The 20,240-nt window shown below is 33.3% G+C and overlaps 1 protein-coding gene across 1 annotated transcript; it reads left to right on the forward strand.

The window, feature by feature from the left end:
- The first annotated feature begins 13,795 nt into the window (after window positions 1-13,795).
- Window positions 13,796-16,851, forward strand: LOC107617777 (inorganic pyrophosphatase 2). The gene is made up of 5 exons (XM_021112370.2): window positions 13,796-14,256; window positions 14,400-14,521; window positions 14,635-14,836; window positions 15,406-15,765; window positions 16,325-16,851. Exons 1-5 carry the CDS (start codon window positions 14,119-14,121, stop codon window positions 16,526-16,528), a joined length of 1,026 nt encoding a protein of 341 aa, XP_020968029.2. The 5' UTR covers window positions 13,796-14,118; the 3' UTR covers window positions 16,529-16,851.
- Window positions 16,852-20,240: the final 3,389 nt, after the last annotated feature.

The raw sequence follows: 20,240 nt of genomic DNA on the forward strand, positions 1-20,240 counted from the left end.
AAAAAAAAATTAAAAAAGCTTTAATTTTTTGGGCTTAGCTGGGTTTCGTATTTTTAGGCCCTTATTGGGCCTTTGGCAATGTAGTAGGATTTAAGCAATTGGATTACGAACCCAAGCAGTAACCAATATAATTCGTACTTTTTAGCCCACGTCCACAAAAAAAAACCGTATTTTAGCCGAAAAGAATAAAATTAATAACACATGTCTTAAAGTTTTTAGCTTACAAAATGAAAAGGAGGCTAGGTGTAGGGGGCATCTTAAGTGTGAATAGCCAAAACACGAATAGATTCTTGATTTGATTTAAGGTAATCATAGGATTAGGGGCATCTAGGTTGGTGTGTGTGGTATAGGATTCTTCATTCATCTTACTTTAGCAAACTTAAGGCATGTCACCCATACTAAGGATATGCCAAAGACCCAAAGTTGGTTGGGTGCGGCATCATGAAACTTGATGTGCATTTGTTAGGAACTTAGCATAACTAGCTGGAACGAGAATAAGATGATTTTTTTTTTTTTCATTAAAGAAAGTGCACGTTTCTTAAGTAATATACTTAATTAGTTCATTCCATGATTTATTCGTTATTCGAAACTTGCCAACAAGTCTTAAAATAAAATAAAAAATGAAAGAGAAAAGCTTTTATGAAGGTTTATTTTCATATATTTTTTAATTTTTAAACTAAAAAAATTGGATATACTGATTTGTTTTTCTTTTAAAGTTCTCTCTCTTTTTTTCTTTGGTTTATAAGTCTTCTATTTTGTCTGTTCTGTTTGGATTTTGGAACAATAAAATACAGACACTTCGTTGAGTTGTCGTGTTTGTGTATCGAACATATTTTAGACACGACAATTATTAATATTTGTTCGACACATGTGTTTGCAGTGTCCAATCGCGTCTTAATAAAAAATAAAAAAAAATTTTCCGAACACGTTTAAAAATTTTGTATCTTATAAGTTGTGTCTCAATGTCTCAACTTAAAAGAAAGACACTAAAAACATGTATTTTGTGTATACTTGTGTATCACAATGTCCATAAAAAATCTGTGTCTCAACAAACAAACAGTGGACATATGCCACTGTGTCAATGTCTTTAGTGTCTAGAGACACATTAATGGCTGCGTTTGGTTCATGTATAGACTGAGACATAGACACAAATACATAGACATTAAAGACATAGACACAATGAGACACAAAATTTTTAAGTTGTTTGGTAATTAAATACAAAGACACAACAATAAATTACAATCATATAAAAATTTCAATATTACCCTTATCACAAATACCACCACCCTATTTTCTCTCCACTACTATCTAAACTACCACCACCACCACTCCTCTGTTACCATTAATAACTCTTAAATTAATCAAAAAATTTAATCAAAATAGAACAACACAGATATAATAAATATTAATCAAAATTCAATTAAATAAAAAATTAAATATATAATTCTTTTTGTAAAAAAAACAGAAAATCAAGAGAAGAGATGAAGTTGAAAACAGGGGTGGAAATAGAAAGATAAATCTGGCAGGGTGCAAAGGTTGAAGCATTTTTTGCAGAGGCAGCGCACTAATTCTAGTTGAAGTGGCTGCATCGGCAGTTCTGCAATTCTAAAAGGTAGCAGTGGTGGTTCTGGCAACGCTGGCGACAATGATAGTTCAGGCATAGACAAAGAGAAGAGTTCTGCGATTCTGGGAGAGGAGCGGTAGCGGATCTTGAAAAGGCACGAACAGTTTGATCTGTTAAACTGGGAGAGAAAGCAGTGGCAACTCTGACAAAGGCAGTGGTAGAATGGTAGTGATGGCTTTGCGATTTTGAGAGAGGCAGCGGCAGCGATTCCGGTAGAGGAGGCGGCAACGGTTTTGGAGGAGGAGCGGCAGCAATTTGGCAAAGGAGCGACAATGATTCTTGTAGAGGCATAGATTCAGAAAGATAAAATGGTTTGGAAGAGAAGAAAGATGAAGAAGATGACGGTGTAGAAATGGAAAAGGGATAAAGTAAGAAAGAAGGTAGATTTAGGAATTTTCTAAATTGACTAAGGATAAAATTGTCCAACATTTTATTATGAATCTGTGTCCACCTTTAAAAATCCGTGTCTCATACTTTTGAAGAGACACAAATTACATGTCTCTAGTGTGTAAGTGTGTGTAACCGTGTCCTTCATCAACTTATGTCTTATAAATCAAACGCAGTACGTGTACCACCGTGTCTATGTCTTTGGTAGACATGGACAGCAAACAAACGCTGCACCAAACCCACACCTAAATATCATCGGTGTACATGTCCAATATTATTCTTAACATGTATTTTGTTAAATAAATTTATAAATAGCATATATTAGTATTTATTAAAACAAAAATATTATAAATATTTTATATAATTAAAATAAAATATTAAAATAATTAAAAATTAATTTATATTTTAATATTAATAAAATATCAAAATATCATTATAATTTATCTAAAAATATTTTATATTTTATATATATACATGTTTTAGTATTTTATAAAATTTTAAAATTTATGTCACTATATGTCCTATATCGTCTCTTGTCTCTTGTCTCATGTTCATATCCGTATCAATGCATCATAGGTTTGGAATATATTGGCTTGAAAAAGAAAAGGGCCAACTTTTATTTATGTGTACTTGTTTACTTTCAATTTATATGGAAAGGGTGACGAATGGTGTCAAGAGGTTAGAGGCTATATTTGTATGTGTACATTGGCAGTTGCACAATTAGCAATCTTTTGTAAGTTGTAACCATACATTGTTGTCAACTAAGATGGTATTCTAAATTGGACACCACATATCTTGAAAGAATGAAAGCCAATTAAAAATGTGACACTTTGCATTTTACCTAATCAGAAGCTCTTTCAAATAATTTGATTTTAGTTTCGTAGAAAGGTAAGAGCTAGGGAACCTAGAGAAGAGATTTATGTATTGAAATTGTTTTTGATATTATACAAGATTTAAAATATTTGTTGATATATTTAAAATATTGACTACAATTATAAATGCTAAGCTACTAACAATTAACTATATTATAAATACTTAAGTTATTATTTATTAATAGCTAATCAGACATCATAACTATTTAAGTTTTTAATATAACATCTCACCTGAAATTTAAGTGATTATTTAAGAATAGTAAAATAAAAAAATTTAGAAACTCAAGTAAAAATGAAACGACTGAAATTTGGAATACAGACTAAACTATTGAAATGGGACGCAAGTAAAAATGTAAAATTGTAACAACAGAATGCAAATAAAATTGTTAAAACAAGACAAATTGTCAAAATGGAATGCAGATAGAATTATCGAATTGAGATGCAGATAAAATTGTTAAAACATAGTGAACTATCAAAAAAAGATGCAGATAAAACTGTTAGAATAAAACACAAACAAAATTGTGAAAACAAAATATAGATAAAATTGTCAGAATAAATTACAAATAGAATTGTCAAAATTAGAATAAACAGAACTATCAGAAAAAGCAGATTATTAAAATAAGATGCTGATGAAAATACTAAAAAGAGAGTAGATGAAACTACCAAAAATGATAATGCAAACATAATTATAGAAATTTGAATGCAAAAGAAAAAATTAGGAAAAACAATGTAATATTACTCTCATAAAAGTTTTAAGCAGTGGAAAAAAATCACTTAGAGTTCAAGAAAAATACCAAGACTATAATATTGTATTAGAAAAGTAAAAAAAGAACACTAAATTTTTTTTTTTTTTTTGTATATTGTGTGTTCGATATCATACAAAATATATAATATTTATAGAGATATCTATCAACTAATATCATAAATACTTAAGCTATTATCAACCAAAAGCCAACTACACATCATAAATATTTAAACATCATAAACATTTAAGCTTCTAATATTCTCTCATGAGTTTGTGTATTAACCTACTAGGCAAATGTTAATAACGGTAAAGATGGGTTGAGTGATGGTAAAAGACTAAAAGTTATAGATTTCCGGAATTTATTTAATAATTGTATCATTTCAGAGAAGAAATATGCTAAAAAAAAGGTTTGGTTATAAAACAAAAATTGATAAAATTATTAGTAATTTCATTAAATGAATAACCTATATATCTTCAGTTATTATAAATTCTTTTTTATTCAAATTTAAAACTTTTAATTCTTGAATAAATTAAAATAAAATTATAATATTTTTGATAGTCAGAACTAAAGATTTAAATATTTGTTACTGATTATTTTCTATCATTTAAAAAACTAGTTAACTACCAATACAATTAATAAATTATAAAAATAAAAATATCGAAAATAAAAACATAAATCAACCTGATTTGGAGTAATGTTTAATCTCCTGCTAAATCCTAAACACTGTTGATGATAACAAGATCAGAACAAATAATGGCAATAATGTGTACGCATAAAACTCCAAAACAAATAAAGAAGAAAAAAAGAAAAATGATACGTGGAAATCAATTTGTCAACTTGATGAAGATAATGAAATCCAAAAAATAGAAATAAGTGTTTCTTCCAAATTTCGGTCTATGTAAGGCGACCACATAATGCAAAATTGGGTCCCCTGTTTTGTGATTGCCAACTAATAATATTACCAAAGATACAAACCAATGTGTTGTCAAATTCAATACGCAAATAAACTGGCATGCAGAATCCATTGTTAATCAATTAGAGAGAAAGTCAAAGCTACCAATAATAAAGAAGACAATAAATAATTAATACATATTATCATCAGCAATGTATCTATCTAGTCATATGATATGTGTGACCTAGCTAGATAAAGCAAAGTGGTAGGAGTGTTTTAAGGGAAGGTGACTCGATTATTCATCTAAATCGATCCGATTTAATTATATTAGTTTTAAACTATAAAGTACGGATATTTTGTTAAATTGTCGTATCTATATGTCAAACATATTTTAAATACGATATTTACTAGTATTTGTTCGATATATGTATTTATTGTATCCAATTGTGTTTTAAAAAAATAAAAAATTATTCTCCGAATACGTTTAGACACACTTAAATACTATCACGTATCAATATATTTAGTATTATTCTTAACATATATTCTTGAAATAAATTTAGATATAGTGTATATTATTATTTATTAAAACAAAAAATTATTTTAAATACTTGATATAATTAAAATAAGACATTAAAAATAATTAAAAAAATTAATGTATATTTTAATATGAATAAAATATTAAAATATTATTTTACAATTTATCTAAAAAATAATCTATATTTTATATGTATACGTGTTCCCACGTTTTATAAAATTTTTAAATTTGTGTGTCGATGTGTCTCGTGTCGTGTCGTATCCCGTATCCATTTGAGTGTGTGCATCATAGGTTTTAAATTGGATGAGTAATTAGGTACAATTAGATATCATATCAAATCCAATTTTAATTAATTCGGATATTAATTTTGGAAGTGCAGAATATGAACTAACTCGATAATTCAATTAGTTTAATATTAATTAAAAAATAAATAAAATCTGATAATATATGTACAAATTTATCTCCTAATTTTAAAGTCTTTCAAATTATAATAGTTATTTAAGTTTGAATCAATGATGTATTATTTTTTAAGTATTATTATTATATATTTATAGTATATAAATGATTTCAAGTTTTTTTTCTAATTTTATTTTTTAATCGGATATCTAATTATCCGAACCGATTAGATTGGTTTAGATCCACTCACTAATCACAAATCTAAACCAATTCGAATCGATTAAAATTTAATCAGTTTAATTTTCATTTCTCTCTAAATCCGAACTAACTCCTACAAAATGAAGAGAATGCTAAAACTATAAAAGCTTATTTTATAAAATTTAGAGTAAATATTATTTTTGATATCTCACAATTTATTCAAAAAATAAATTATTCTTTTATCATTCAAAATTTTTTAATCAATATTTAATTATCTAAGTAATTGGTATAAACAGTATTTTTTATTGGCTTAAGCAATTCTTACCACATTATTATAAAAACAACTAATTAGGATTTAATTTCACGCCTTAAACATAATTAAAAGTATTTTTAAATATTTAAAAACTTAAGTTAGGGATATATGTGTCTATTTTCTAACCATGTGAATAATTAAAATATAAATATTTATGTAAAATTAATATTTAAAAATTATTAAATAATTTAATAAATTTAATTAAATTATCGTATAATTATTTATGCAGGTTTAAGGATAGCATTAGGTTTGCGTTTAGAGAAAGAAAAAGTTTCACCTAATAATGTTAAGAGAAAAGGACAAATTAGTCCTTGAACTTTTAATTCGTGGACGAATTTGTCTTTGAAGATCTAAAAATACAAAAATGTCCTTTACTATTCAAAACGTGTGACGGATCGATCCTTCCGTGCAAAATACTCTTCCAGATGTAACGGAGACGGGTGATGTGTCGCTTAGTTGGCGTGCGTTGGACCTATGTGTCAAGACGGTACCGTTGAGGAAGCTTGGTGTGGCCGTTTTGGAAAAAGTGTTGGACAAATAGGTCCTTATGATTTAAAACGGCAACGTTTTGAGAACTTTGGCTGTTGTTCTTGAGTTTCAACATAATTCCAAAGAAGCTCATATGAATCACACACAATTACCTGATGCCCTAGCACACATGTGTATGATCTTTTTCCTAAAAAAATTGATTAATCTTCTCCCCTTCGTCGTTTTCGTGTAACGTTGCACCGGTGAAGTTTCGTTGGTAGAGTTGACGGTGTCATCTATACTGGTTAGTACCCTTATTGCGAAACTGATTGGAACTGTTACTTTCGAACGTTATCTGCTATGCATGTCATGGGTTGGGGTTTAGGTGTAATGTAGTGTTGGGAGAGACATGGAAGATGGGTTGTGTGAGGTTTATGGCTTAGGTAGTTGTTGATTTGCTAATGCTTAGTGCTAATCGTTGAGTCAAACAATGTTGCAGATGGACGATATTTTCGTGGTTCCTGTTTTTCATCACAGGGGCTACTTTCAAAGGGCCCCGACTGGTGAGTTAGTTTACCTCGATGGTAAGGTTGAGAGGTTCCCACCAATGGACCTGGATTTTGTAAATTTCGGTGATTTGATAACATTGTTCAAAGGATTGGGATATCAATCATACAAGGAGACATACTGGTATAATCCAAAGAGCAAGGATATAGAGTCAGGGCTGCATGTTCTGAGGGGAGATGCAGGCATCAACCAGATGCGCCAAGCAAAGATGAGAAACAAAGATATTGATGAGTTCTATATATTTTTATATAATCATATTGATGACTCAGAGTTTGTAGATGGTGCTGGTAAGGAAAACGATGAGGTAGAGGAAGATGATGTTCATGTCGAGGTGGATGAATTGGATCAGTCAATAGAGCACGATAGTTACGAGAGCGCAGAGGATGAGCTATATGCACCTTCACCTCCCGGTAATGAAAGTAACAGTGAGAGTGGAGAAGATGTTGTCAGTGGGTCTGTGTCTGGCAGAGGAAAGAGGAAACAAGTGTCTGATTCCTCTAAGAGAACCCCTCATCCCAGTAAGCAACCCAAGAAATAAGCTCGACGTGTGTCTCAGAGAACAAGGTCTACTGCAAGAAAGAATGGGTCTGCCCATGAGCCCGAGGCAGGTGGGCCTGGAGGACAGCCCAATGGATCTAGGCCTGCAGGGGATCCCAATAGATCTAGGTCTACAAGAGAGCCCAATAGGGCCAGAGGACCAAGGCTAGCACTTGTAGACTATATCAGTGATGTAGACACGGATGGTGACGATATTGTATGGGAGTATGAGTCTGAGGAGCTACATACACCCGTTTCTTCTGAGGATGAGGGAAACAAACATCATTGGCCTGAGTTCAATGACCAATATAGTTTCGGAGAGGGAAGATTTGAGCTTGGAATAAGGTTTGCAACAATTGAGAGGTTCAAAGAGGTTGTAAAGGATACCTTTATTGCTGAAGGCAGGGAGTTAGTTTGAATCAAGAATGACAGGGAAAGTGTTAGGGTTGGGTGCAAGGACGAAGAGTGTGCTTGGATTGCCCACTTGTCTTACAATCGGCAATTACAATGCTTCTAAATCAAGACTTATAGAAATGAGCACACTTGTGCAAGGGACCTTGGAAGCAATGCCGCTGATCAACACTGGATCAGTAAAAAGGTGGAGAAGAGGATGGCAACACACCCGCATATGACAACTCATGAAGCTATTGATTTTTTAAGAGAAGACTTTGACCTTACTGCACACCTAAAGATGGTGTATAGAGCTGTGAAGGAGGCAAGGGAGAGGATGATGGATAACGAAAGGGAACAATACGGAAAATTGAGGGACTACTTATTAGAGATACATAGAAGTAACCCTGGATCTTCTGCATTGCTAGACCTGACTCCTCAGCCACAAGCACCCCCTACGTTTGACAAGTTGTATGTTTGTTTCGAGGCCTGCAGGAAAGGATTCAAGAGTGGCTGCAGACCATTGATCCACCTGGATGGAGCATTTCTTAAAACATATCATGGGGGACAAATACTTTCTGCTATTGCACAGGATGCTAACAACCAGTTCTATGTGGTTGCATATGCAGTTGCAAGATCTAAAAACACAAAATCATGGAAGTGGTTCCTAACACTATTGCAAGAGGATATTGGTGATGCTGGCAACCACGGTTGAAATTTTATGTCGCATCAACAGAAGGTTAGTTCCCATTTTGTCACTCCCTGTTTGTTGTGTCAGTCATTTAGTGGATTATATATGTTTGTAAACATGGCTTGATGCATTCATTGTTATTAGGGACTGCTACCTGCACTGAAAGGGGTAATGCCTAATGCACATGTCAGAAACTGCGTCATGTATATGTGGAAGAATTTCATAAACCGATTCAAGGATCTGTATATAAGAGAAATAGTGTGGGATTGTGCAAGATGCACCACCATCTCTGAATTCAAGACAACCATGGAAAGACTCAAAGAGGTGAACAAGGATGCTTGGGCCTACCTTATAAAATTTGAACCTGCTACCTGGGTTAGAGCATACTTTAGCCATGGTTCCAAGGTCGACAATCTAACAAATAACATGTGCGAGTCGTTTAACGCAAAGGTGGTGAAGTATAGATGCAAGCCCATACTTACAATGTGCGAGGAATTACGGTGCTATGTGATGTAGCGAATGGTTCAACATAAGAAACTGCTGGGGACTCATGAAGGGAAACTGGCGCCAGTGCAACAGAAAAAGCTAAAGAGGCTTATCAAACCAAGCAACAAATGGACAACGGAGTGGATTGGTGATAACGAATGCAAACGTTTTGAAGTCACTTACAAGGGATCCAAAGTTGATGTGGATCTGATCAAACACAACTGTTCGTGTAACAAATGGCAACTCACTGGTCAGTCAAACCCTGAATTTCAATTTTAACATGCTGTGAATTTTTTTAATTTAAGCATGCTGTGAATCATAGTTGTTGTGAATTTCAATTTTAAACATAGTTGATGTGAATCTGATTAAACATGTTGTGAATTTAATGATATTAACTATGCTGTGAATTTCTATTCTAATCATTATGTGAATTTTAACCTTGGATATGCTGTGAATTTCAGTTTTAAACATAGTTGGTGTGAATCTGATTAAACATGCTGTGAATTTTTTTATATTAACCATGCTGTGAATTTCTATTCTAATCATTATGTGAATTTTAACCTTGGACATGCTGTGAATTTCAGTTTTAAATATAGTTGGTGTGAATCTGATTAAACATGCTGTGAATTTCTTGATACTAACCATGCTGTGAATTTCTATTTTTTTTTTATATTTTAATCATGTTTATGCCATTATGTTGTTGTCAAACTGTTGTCCTACCGTGAAGGGATGCCGTGCATTCATGCTATAGCAGCAATAAAAAATGACATGACAATCCTGATGATTATGTCCATCCATAGCTATGTTTGGAGTCCATTAAAAAGACATACGAGCACTTTATCCAGCCAGTAACTAGTGAGGAATACTGGACAAGGTCTGAGTTTACTAATCCTACTCCACCTGTGTAAAAAAGGCCAATTGGATGTACCAAGGTGCATAACAGACAGAGAGACCCAGCTGAGACTGTTATTAATGGTGACAAGTTGAAGAGGAGTTTCTATGTCACATGTAGCAAGTGCGGTGAGAGGGGACACAACTACAAGACGTGCAAAGGGGCCCCATCCAACCCAAACTGGAAGCCAAAGACGAAAAAACTAAGGAAAAAGCCCAAGAACTCCTAATCACTTGTGGTTCTACCATTGTCACAGTCAGCCCCCCAGGAAGAGGTAGTCCTTAGTTACTCAGGGATGTAATTGTCCCCCTGATAATAAACTCAGGGATTTAAGTGTCTATTATAACTTTATTTAGGGTGTTATCTGTCTATATTTTAACGATTCAGGATTTTAAATGTCTTATTCTATAAAATGCTTCATTGGGACTGTTAACACTAAGTGGTTTCATTTTATAAAATGCTTCATCTCAGACTGTGGAACAGAGTCACCCTGCTGTTACGAACCCTCCTCATGTTGAGCAAAATTTTGCTAATCATTCATTTGCTAATGAGGTATGAATTTTGGTGGCATTTCATTGTTGTTGCTTGCTGGTTTCGTTGCATTCACACTTGTTTTGACCTTCATGCAGGGTAATTCGAATTCAAACGCTACACCGATGCCTGAGCAAGAATCTGGACCCTCAATAGCAGCGGTTGCGACACAATCAATGCCTCTGAAAACACCATTAAGGCCCCCAACCCAGTCTTCATCACGCCCTGCACCAAGGCCATTTAGGCCTAAGCAAATAGTTAGGAGGAAGCCTATGGCAAACAAACCCTTTCAGCCTGTGCCATCTCCCCAGACTGAATAGCATCTCTCTTCTCCACAACAACCAACTACATCAGGAGCAACTCCACAGACTTTGGCAGCAGCAGGCAAAGTAACTCAACGGCTGTTTAAGTTCATCCCCACTCCAGGACTAAACAAGCCGAGTAGTTAATGCTACATGTTTAGATTTTAGTTATGACATCAACATCTTTTTTGAAAATACTGTTATTTTATAAAGCAACTCTTTTTGAAAACAATGTGATTTTGTATAGCTTGTAGGCTTAAGTTATGCCTTACTTTGGCAGTAGACATATTTAGCCTTTTGTTGACGTTAACATCTCTTTCATGAGATTAATTTATGCTTTACTTATATAATCATATCTCTAAATAATTCTGCCATTAAGTTGCTTAGAGCAATCACTTTGCTAAATATAACATAATTTAGCTTACAACACTTTTGTTCGATAAGCATACAACAAAAAGAGAACTCATCCCATACTACATTACATCATTTTTTTTTACCTTCTTTTCAGCCAAGTTTGGCAATAACAGAAGCAAAAATTACATTAACCACTACAAGAATAACTAAATACATATTAACATTTTTCTTCCTCTCTAGATGCAACAGCTTCTTCTCCAAATCAATCAGTCTTTGTTCCACTACCTTCTTCCTAAGATACACTTTTAGATCATCAACCTCGTTTTTAATAACAAACTTTTTAAGGACTCTTATTGTTGAAACATGGTCATCCAGCCATAAGAAGAACTTGCAGTGACTGGAATTTTTCAGCTGCATGTTCATCATTCCAAAACAAACAAAACATAACCAACTCCTGTATAATCAAACTGACTAAAATAAAATCACCAACTTACCTTAAATAATGGACATCCAAAGAACAATCTATTGGGGTTCGTCGTCGTCCTCGATTTGTATAATATGGCGTACATCCCGCATTTACACGTCGGAGTAATCTCGTCCTTCTCCTCTGCAGCTTCCACGCATTTCACGGTTGGCGGCAGTGGAACGCGTCGTGTGCTGGATGAAGCTCCGTCGCTGGCCATTTAACACTGTACAATACCACCACCCTCAACCACTCACAGAAATGAACAACGGTAATGGCGAATGAGTTCCATTTGAAGACATAGGGCAAACAGAAAAACGACGTCGTCTTTCCATCCAGGGACGCATTTGTCCCTAACCTCAATCCACCTTTTTACCTGTGCACCGTTACGGTGCTCTAGGCCCAACACACGCCAACTAAGCGACACATCACCCGTATCCGTTACGTCTGAGAGAGTATTTTACACGGAAGAATCGATCCGTCACACATTTTGAATAGTAAGGAGTGTTTTTGTATTTTTAAATTTTTAAAAGAAATTCGTCCACGAATTAAAAATTCAGAGACTAATTTATCCTTTTCCCTAATAGTAATAACCATACCTCTTTCCCAACCCAAACACCCCTCCCCCCCCCCCCAAAAAAAAAAAGGGTTCTCCAAAAATCATAATACACTATTATTATGTTTTCTCATATAATTATTATAAGATAAGATATGTGGCGCATTGCAGTTACAAGAGGAGAGGTTTGGGTTTGGTAGCATGTGAATTAAAGGCTGAGACAGACTTGACCCTACTTCAGATTTCAAAATTTCAAAGTCATGTGAATTTGGTATCTTTCTTTATTATATAATTATTAACATTACTCTGACTTAGATAAAATTTTAATTGTTAATAGTAACATAAATTTGAAAATGATTGTGTTTCAAATTAACGAATGGTCAATAAAAACATTAGAATACACTATATATTATTTTCAAGTGGCCTTTGAAATTTGACCTCTCAATTTGAAATGTAACAGGCCAAAAAGAGCGATTAAAATTAAAACCGAGGGAGAATCCAATTTGAGTTGGATTTTTCAGCAACACATGTTTAAAGCGCAATGTATCAGCCACATAAAAAATACAATACACTACTAACGACAACAATAGTGATGGATACATACAGCACTGTTTTTTTTTATCTTGAAAAACAATAATTCTTATATAATCATAGATTTAGTATACATAATTTGAAAGTATATAATATACAAAATATTTAAAAATAATAATAAAAAAAATATTATTTATACTTAATTAATTGGTAAATATTTGCTACTGATTATTTAAAAATTTTATCCAAATGGAAACAAAATAAAAAGTAAACAGTCACAATTATTAGTATTTTTGTTTTATGTTAAATAATTGTATATAAATATGGTAGTATTTATTTAAAATGAAAAATTTTTAGGGACCAATAATTTTTTAATATTTATTGCCATTATTTAATTAGTATAAATATTAAATTATTTTTAATAAATAAATTTTATTAATTTATATGTATAAATTTTAAAAATATAAGTGTAAATTATATTTTTTGTGTGTATAAAATGCTTATAAATATAAATATAAATTATTATTGACTATGCAGTATTACTCTAAAAATTTAAATAATTAATCAAATGTTTGAAACAATTTAAAGGGAAAATCAAAACATTGTTATTGAATTTAGGTATTATTATGGCAATATTTTTAATTGAAGATAGATAAATAGTACTATTAAAAGCGAATATCTTATCTTATGGTATACTTAAATTGAATGCACTTACTTCATAGAAGAACTTTCTTTGTCTAGAACGGACTATACCTGGAATATTCTTACAGGATCCATCCACTGGTGGCCACCAACCAAACTTAATATGAAGTAATCACATACACAAAAAATAAAAAAGGAAACTTAAAAAAAAAAAGGAAAAAAAAAGTGTAACCAAAAACCAAATGCATTCGAATATTCCTCTTTATATTCCCGCGTTGTGTTCTTACGGCCTTAAGCCTTCAACGCATTCTCCACCGTGCGATTCTCGTGACAACCTAATCTGACGGCTGAGATTTAATACAAAGGAAAGAATGAGATTTCCGAATTATGAATTCTTCTAGAGAAGAAAATGCCACCTTTTTAGATGCATGCTCTTAGATCTTAATCTCTCTCCTTACCACTTACCAGGAAATAACAATTCCCATGGATCTCCAATGTAATATTCCTTTGGAATCTAGGATATAATTTTAAATTCTTTTCTTAAATTTCAAAATAATATTTTCTTTTCTCTCTTTTTTATTTTTTAAAATTTCGGTGTTGGGCTTAGCTTGTTCCAGCTATAAATACCATTGTTATGTGTTGGCGAAAAATCCAAGCCAAGAACACATTTTGAGAGTACTTTTAAACACCCAATCAGAAAAAGCTTTGTTCTTTCTGAAGAGAGGAAGAAAAAAAAAGAGGAAACATGTCTGGGATTATTGTGGTTTTCGACTTCGACAAAACCATTGTTGATTGTGACAGTGATAACTGGGTCATTGATGGGTTGGGTTTCACCGATTTGTTCAATCAGCTTCTTCCAACCATGCCTTGGAACACCCTCATGGTATGTTCTTTCTTCCTGCATTCACATATTTATTCATTTTTGTTTTGCAACCTGCATTGTGTTTGAGGAACATATCATGCATTTCGTGTTTCTGGAGGAACTTAATTAATGGTTTTTCCCCCTTTGATTATTTGGATTTATAGGATAAGTTGATGCTGGAGATGCATGCACAAGGAAAAACCATTGGGGAAATTAAAGAAGTTCTTCATAGAATTCCTATTCACCCAAGAGTAATACCTGCCATTAAAGCTGCACATGCTTTAGGGTATCACTCTTTCTCTCTCTATGGGTTTAATTTGGAGGAAAAAATTTAACTATCTTTTTTAGTATTATTTATCTTGAGTGAAATTTAAGGTGGTAAATTTTTCTTTTTTTCAGGTGTGATTTGAGGATTGTGAGTGATGCTAACTTATTCTTCATTGAAACAATTTTGGAGCATTTGGGAATAAAGGAATACTTTTCAGAGATTAACACAAACCCAGGTTATGTTAGTGAAGAAGGAAGGTTGAGAATTTTGCCTTACCATGACTTTAACAAAGCCCCACATGGTTGTGCTTTGTGCCCTCCAAATATGTGCAAGGTATGCTGCTAAAACTGCTAATTAAAAAAAATGTTTTTTTTTTTAATTTAATTATATATAATACATGTTTCTAGTTGTAGCTTTCAAGTTGATCTTAACTTGTTCTAGCTTCCGGAAATTTAGATGTTACTAATACTAATACTATTTTAAACAAGTTGATCTTAGCTTGATCCTAGAACACCGGAGTGGTGTCTCCTTGATTTGGCGATTTTTTTTTTTTGTTGCTAAATAAAATAAAATAAAATAAAATATCTGCTTACCCAATTGAATGTTCTGTCATGGTTTTCAAGTCTCCAGTCTGAGCCCACTGGATTTGATGAAAATAGAAAATATGAATCAAATTTGACCTATAGGCCCACAAACAGTACAAATTAAAAGAGCACCAAATTTATCTTATTTGAAAAAAAAAAGGGAGAAAAATCTTATCAACTTTATTTATAATATTCACCAATCAAATCTAAGGTTTTGAATAACTATTCAACTAGTATGTGTAAAAAAATTGACTATAGTACCAAATGTGACATCTATTTAGATGACATTGTAATTTTTTTTTTCAATGATGAATTTAGGGTTTAATCATAGAGAGGATACAAGATTCACTATCCAACAATGGTGATGAGAACAAGAGGATCATATATCTTGGTGATGGAAGTGGTGATTATTGCCCAAGCTTGAGGCTTAGAGAGAGAGATTTCATGATGCCAAGGAAGAACTTTCCAGTGTGGGATTTGATCTGCAAAGACCCTTTGCTTCTTAAGGCTGAAATCCATCCATGGAGTGATGGGCAAGAACTTGAGCAAGTTTTGTTGCAATTAATCAACAAGATCAACTCTTTGGATGATGAAAGCTCTCAACAATTCATCTCGTCAGATTGCAAAATGCAGACTCTATCTGTCACTGCTCATGAGGCTTTGCCTAAAGTTCTTCCAGTTAGGCCTTGATTATATTCCTTAGTCTAACATTTTGTGCAAAAAAAAATGTACCATAAAGTCATAGGGATTTTCCATATTCACCCACTTTTTTTTCCCCTTACCTTGCCTTATTGACCCCTAAATCAACCTTTTCTCAAGGTTGTTAATCTCCAAAGGTTGTTCAAGATAGACACAGCCATGGTTTATATCAAATACAAATAACTGTTTGCTCTGTCTCTATCTCTTAACATTTTGTGAATATCTGAATGCTTACAACTTACATATTGGAAATAATAATAAAAAAGAGATTCATGTTTCAATTTTCCATTGCCGTTTCTTCATTTCTTCCACATGAGCTAAGAACAATTTGACATTGATTAACTTGAATTAGTCTGACCAATATCAATCTAGAAATAAAAGTCAGATTAAATTCAGCCTTTTCCGGTTCTCAGTTATTTAAAACCAACCAAATCAAATCGAACCGAACCGAAGAGATGTGTAAAAAATCTTGATTTTTTGTTATGTGTCTGCTCTGTCTCTAACCGTATGTAATTGATTTTGTTGTTTTTTTTATCAGAAGCCAACATCTCAATCTGGTGCAGTTGCCTCACCACCTCAAGCACGTGCTCAGATTCGCAACAATGGTAGAAAACTCCCTCTCCGAGTCTTGGCTGTGCTGTCTCCACGTCCTCCGCATGTGCCACGGCAACCATATCTTCACCTGCTGCCTCTCAGTTCTCAACATTGCTTAAGCACTCTAAATTCATATGTCAAATTTTAACTTGGAATCTTTCCTAGTGACAGCTTTTTCGTATTGGTAATTTTCTTCCCAAGATTGAAACCAATTGAAATAAAAAGAGCTGGTGACTGAAGAAATTAGGATTCTCCATTATTATTAGTGAAGCTGATTTTTTATTTTTTTTTGAATTGAAAGAGACAATGATGATGTTACATGCTTCTATTAGATTAGGGCGTGGCAGGTACATGTAGATTTGGATGGTGTTGTCGTTCTTAGGTGCTAGCCAAATAGATGTTGGACAAAAAAAATAAATATGTTTAGTTAGTGATTAATAAAAGAGAAATCTATCAACTCTTCCAAATAGATTTGCCTTGAGTTCTACAATTACAGTAACGAAATTTAAACACTAGCTAGGAGGATTATTGTATTTATCGCAAAAGTTTTCAAGAATTTATTTTAAATAAATTAAATACCTACAAAAAATTAGTTATTAAATTAACTATTTTATATTTGTATATAAAAATATGTGTTTCATAACATATTTTTAAATATATCTTATAAAAAAATATTATTTATATATAAAAATAAATAATTAGCGACCAAAATGAGTTACTAATATATTTGTGTATAAATACATGTGTTATTCAATTTATTTTTAATATATATCTATATTTCAATATATATTTTATACCAATGATTGATTTTACTATTTTAGACAGGGGTGGAAAAACAGGTCGAATTCGTCGGGCCGACTCGCCGAACCCGCTAAAAAAGGCGGGTCGGACTAGAATTTGAAACCTACCAAATTAAAAAAACCGTCAAACCCGCACCGCCAAATTTGCGGGTTTTGGTGGGCCGGCCAACCTGTCGGGCCAAAAATTTTTATTTTTTCTTTCTTTTTTTATTAAATAAAAGAGTTATTACTATTACAAAATTAATAATTATATAATTTTTAAACACGTTTTTTCATTTTTTTTATTTTTTTAGTTATTAACTTTATTTATTTATTTTATAATTTGGTATATATACTTAAATTATGTGACTTATTTTTTAAAATAAAGATGATTCTATTGACAAATATTATTTTGAACAATTTTATTGAAATTAAAAATTAAAAAAATAATGAAAAAATTTATATTATAATTTGACTATATTTTATTTGTATTTGATTTTTTTAATTATTATTTTTTGGTTAATTTTAATTAATTTCACTTTTCAAACAAAAAAAAGAGTCAAGCGGGCTAACCCGCCAATCCATCATAAAGTAAGGCGGGCTAGCATTTTGAACCCATTTTAGTTGGCAGGGGAGGCCGGCCCGTCCCCTTTTATGGTGCGGGCTTAGCGGGGCGAGCGAGTTGGGACAAGCCGACCCACTTTGCCACCCTTAGTAGTTAATTTTAGTATACACTTAATATAGCATTTTTTATTTTAATATATATTTTATACGAATAATTAATTTAATAATTAATTTTTAGTGTACATTTAATCATTTATTTATATAAAGCAAATTCATAGCAGAATTTTCAAAAATTTAATTATCTTATGGGTTTAGCTAACATGTGTTCTTAAGGCACATAATAAGCTTATTATTAGTAGAAAATTTCAATTTTTTTTATTTAATAGGTATAAAATAAATGTATTAGAAACTTAAATGTGTCTTATTTTCAACATAAATTTTCTCAATTTGTAATCTTAAATTATGCCTTTAGGGTATATGATAGATAAACCCTTATCTTATCGGTTTATCTTATCGCCTAAATCAAATCAGTATATTTACTTGCTTTTGAAGTCCCAAAGCTGATAAAGTGAAAATCAAAGAGTAAAACCACACCCCCGTCCCTAACCATTTCGCTAACTCTCATTTCGTCCTTCATTGATTGGAAAATGACATTGCGGTCCCTAACCATTAACTCCGTCAGACATTTTACCCTTTCCGTTAATGACTCCGTCCAGAACTAACGGATTTTGTCTATGTGTCACGTTAGTTGATGATGTGTCAAGGAACCATTCCAAGAGACAAAACACCCCCTGCCATGTCAATAATACGCTACAGTAAAATAGGACAATTAAATCTCTAAATTTTTTTTTATGAGACATTTAAATTTCTAACTAATTTAAAGGGTTAAGTACTGAAATCGTCCCTAAGGTCTGGGGTGAAAATCAAAATCGTCCCCGACCTTTTTTTGTTATTAAAATCGTCCTTTTCCACTTCAATTTTATTTTTTTACCATATTACCCTTCATTATTAATAAAAAAAACCCTAACTTAAAAAATAAAAATAAAAAAAAGAAAGAAAAAGCGTAAAGGGGAAAGGGGGGCAGGGAACGCGAAGGGAGAAGAGGGGGAGGAGGGGGGTTTTCGGGAAGAAGAGGGGGAAGGGGGAAAGGAAAGGGTCTTCGCCGCCGCCACCGGTCTTCACTGCCGCTGCCGCTCTTTGCTGCCGTCGCCGCTCTGCTCCTCCGGAAAGGGAGAAGGGAACGCGAATGGAGAAGAGGGGGGGGGGGGGGAGGGAGGTTTTGGGAAGAAGAAGGGAAGGGTCTTCGCCGCTGCCACCGGTCTTCACTGCCGCCGCCACCGGTCTTCACTGCTGCCATCGCTCTTCGCTGTCGCCGCCGCTCTGCTCCTCGGGGAAAGGGGGAAGGGAACGCGAAGGGAGAAGAGGGGGGAGGGGGGTTCGGGAAGAAGAGGGGGAAGGGGAAGGGTCCTCGCCGCCGCCACCGGTCTTCACTGCCGCCGCCGCTCTTCGCTACCGCCACCACCGCTGTTCCTCGTCGTTTCTGCTGGATCTCCGCCGTTTCTGCTCCTCCTCCTCGCTCGGCCGTCGGTGTCGCTACTCCTCGCCAGTTTCTGGTTTCTAGTTTCTTATGGTTTCTTCTGGTTCTGCTGCTTCTGCATGCTTCTGATTATCAATCTGGTTTCTATGTTGTTGTTCTTCTTCTGTGATTGACTGCCTCTGCTTCTCCTTCTACTTCTGCTTGAACTTTTTTCACTGGCGAAAAAAACGAAGATTTATTTGTTGAACTGCAATTGATGATTGTTGAACTGTTGTCAAATTTAAATTTGTTAGTGATTTATTTTGCTGAATTTGTTATTGTTCAATTTGCTGGATTTGTTGTTGTTGCTGATGAAGAAGAGAAAAAGAATTGTTATTGTTGCCAGTGAGTGTTGTTGGTGGCAGAGGAGTAGAGGAGAGAGAGCGCGAGGGGAGGGCGAAGAAGGGTGGCGGTGTTGAAGTTGAACAAGAAGAGGAAGAAGCTGGGTTTTCTCACTGGGAAGAGACATCGGAGGTGGAGGTGGAGGTGGAGGTGGAGGTGGGGGGAGGAGTTTTTTGTTTTTGTTTTTATTTTTATTTTTTATTTTTTTATTAATAGTTAAGGGTAATTTGGTCAAAAAATAAAATTGAGATAAAAAAAGGACGATTTTATAACATTTTGTAATGTTGGGGATGATTTTAATAACAAAAAAGGTCGGGGACGATTTTGATTTTTACCCCAGACCTTAGGGACGATTTCAGTACTTAACCCTAATTTAAACATAGACACATGTAATAAACTATAAAGTAGGATAAATATCCCTAAATTTTAATAAGTCATTGTATTTACTCCTCCTCTTTCTTTTTCTCTGTAAAGTCCTGATATGAACACAATAAAAACTACTTCATCAAGTTCAATCTCTTTCAATCATTTTCTTTTTAGTCTCTAATACAAATTTTATGTCCCCATCTTTACAATATTCATCGTGAATGTAATTTTGT

Source organism: Arachis ipaensis, chromosome B9 (genome assembly GCF_059453495.1).
Source record: "Arachis ipaensis isolate K30076 ecotype BB chromosome B9, ASM5945349v1, whole genome shotgun sequence".
Taxonomy (NCBI): Eukaryota; Viridiplantae; Streptophyta; class Magnoliopsida; order Fabales; family Fabaceae; genus Arachis; species Arachis ipaensis.

Coding starts and splice junctions, on each gene's coding strand:
- LOC107617777 (XM_021112370.2), top strand. CDS start 14,119: ATGTCTGGGATTATTGTGGTTTTCGACTTCGACAAAACCATTGTTGAT. Junction 14,257..14,399: donor TGCCTTGGAACACCCTCATG/GTATGTTCTTTC, acceptor TTGGATTTATAG/GATAAGTTGATGCTGGAGAT. Junction 14,522..14,634: donor AAAGCTGCACATGCTTTAGG/GTATCACTCTTT, acceptor TCTTTTTTTCAG/GTGTGATTTGAGGATTGTGA.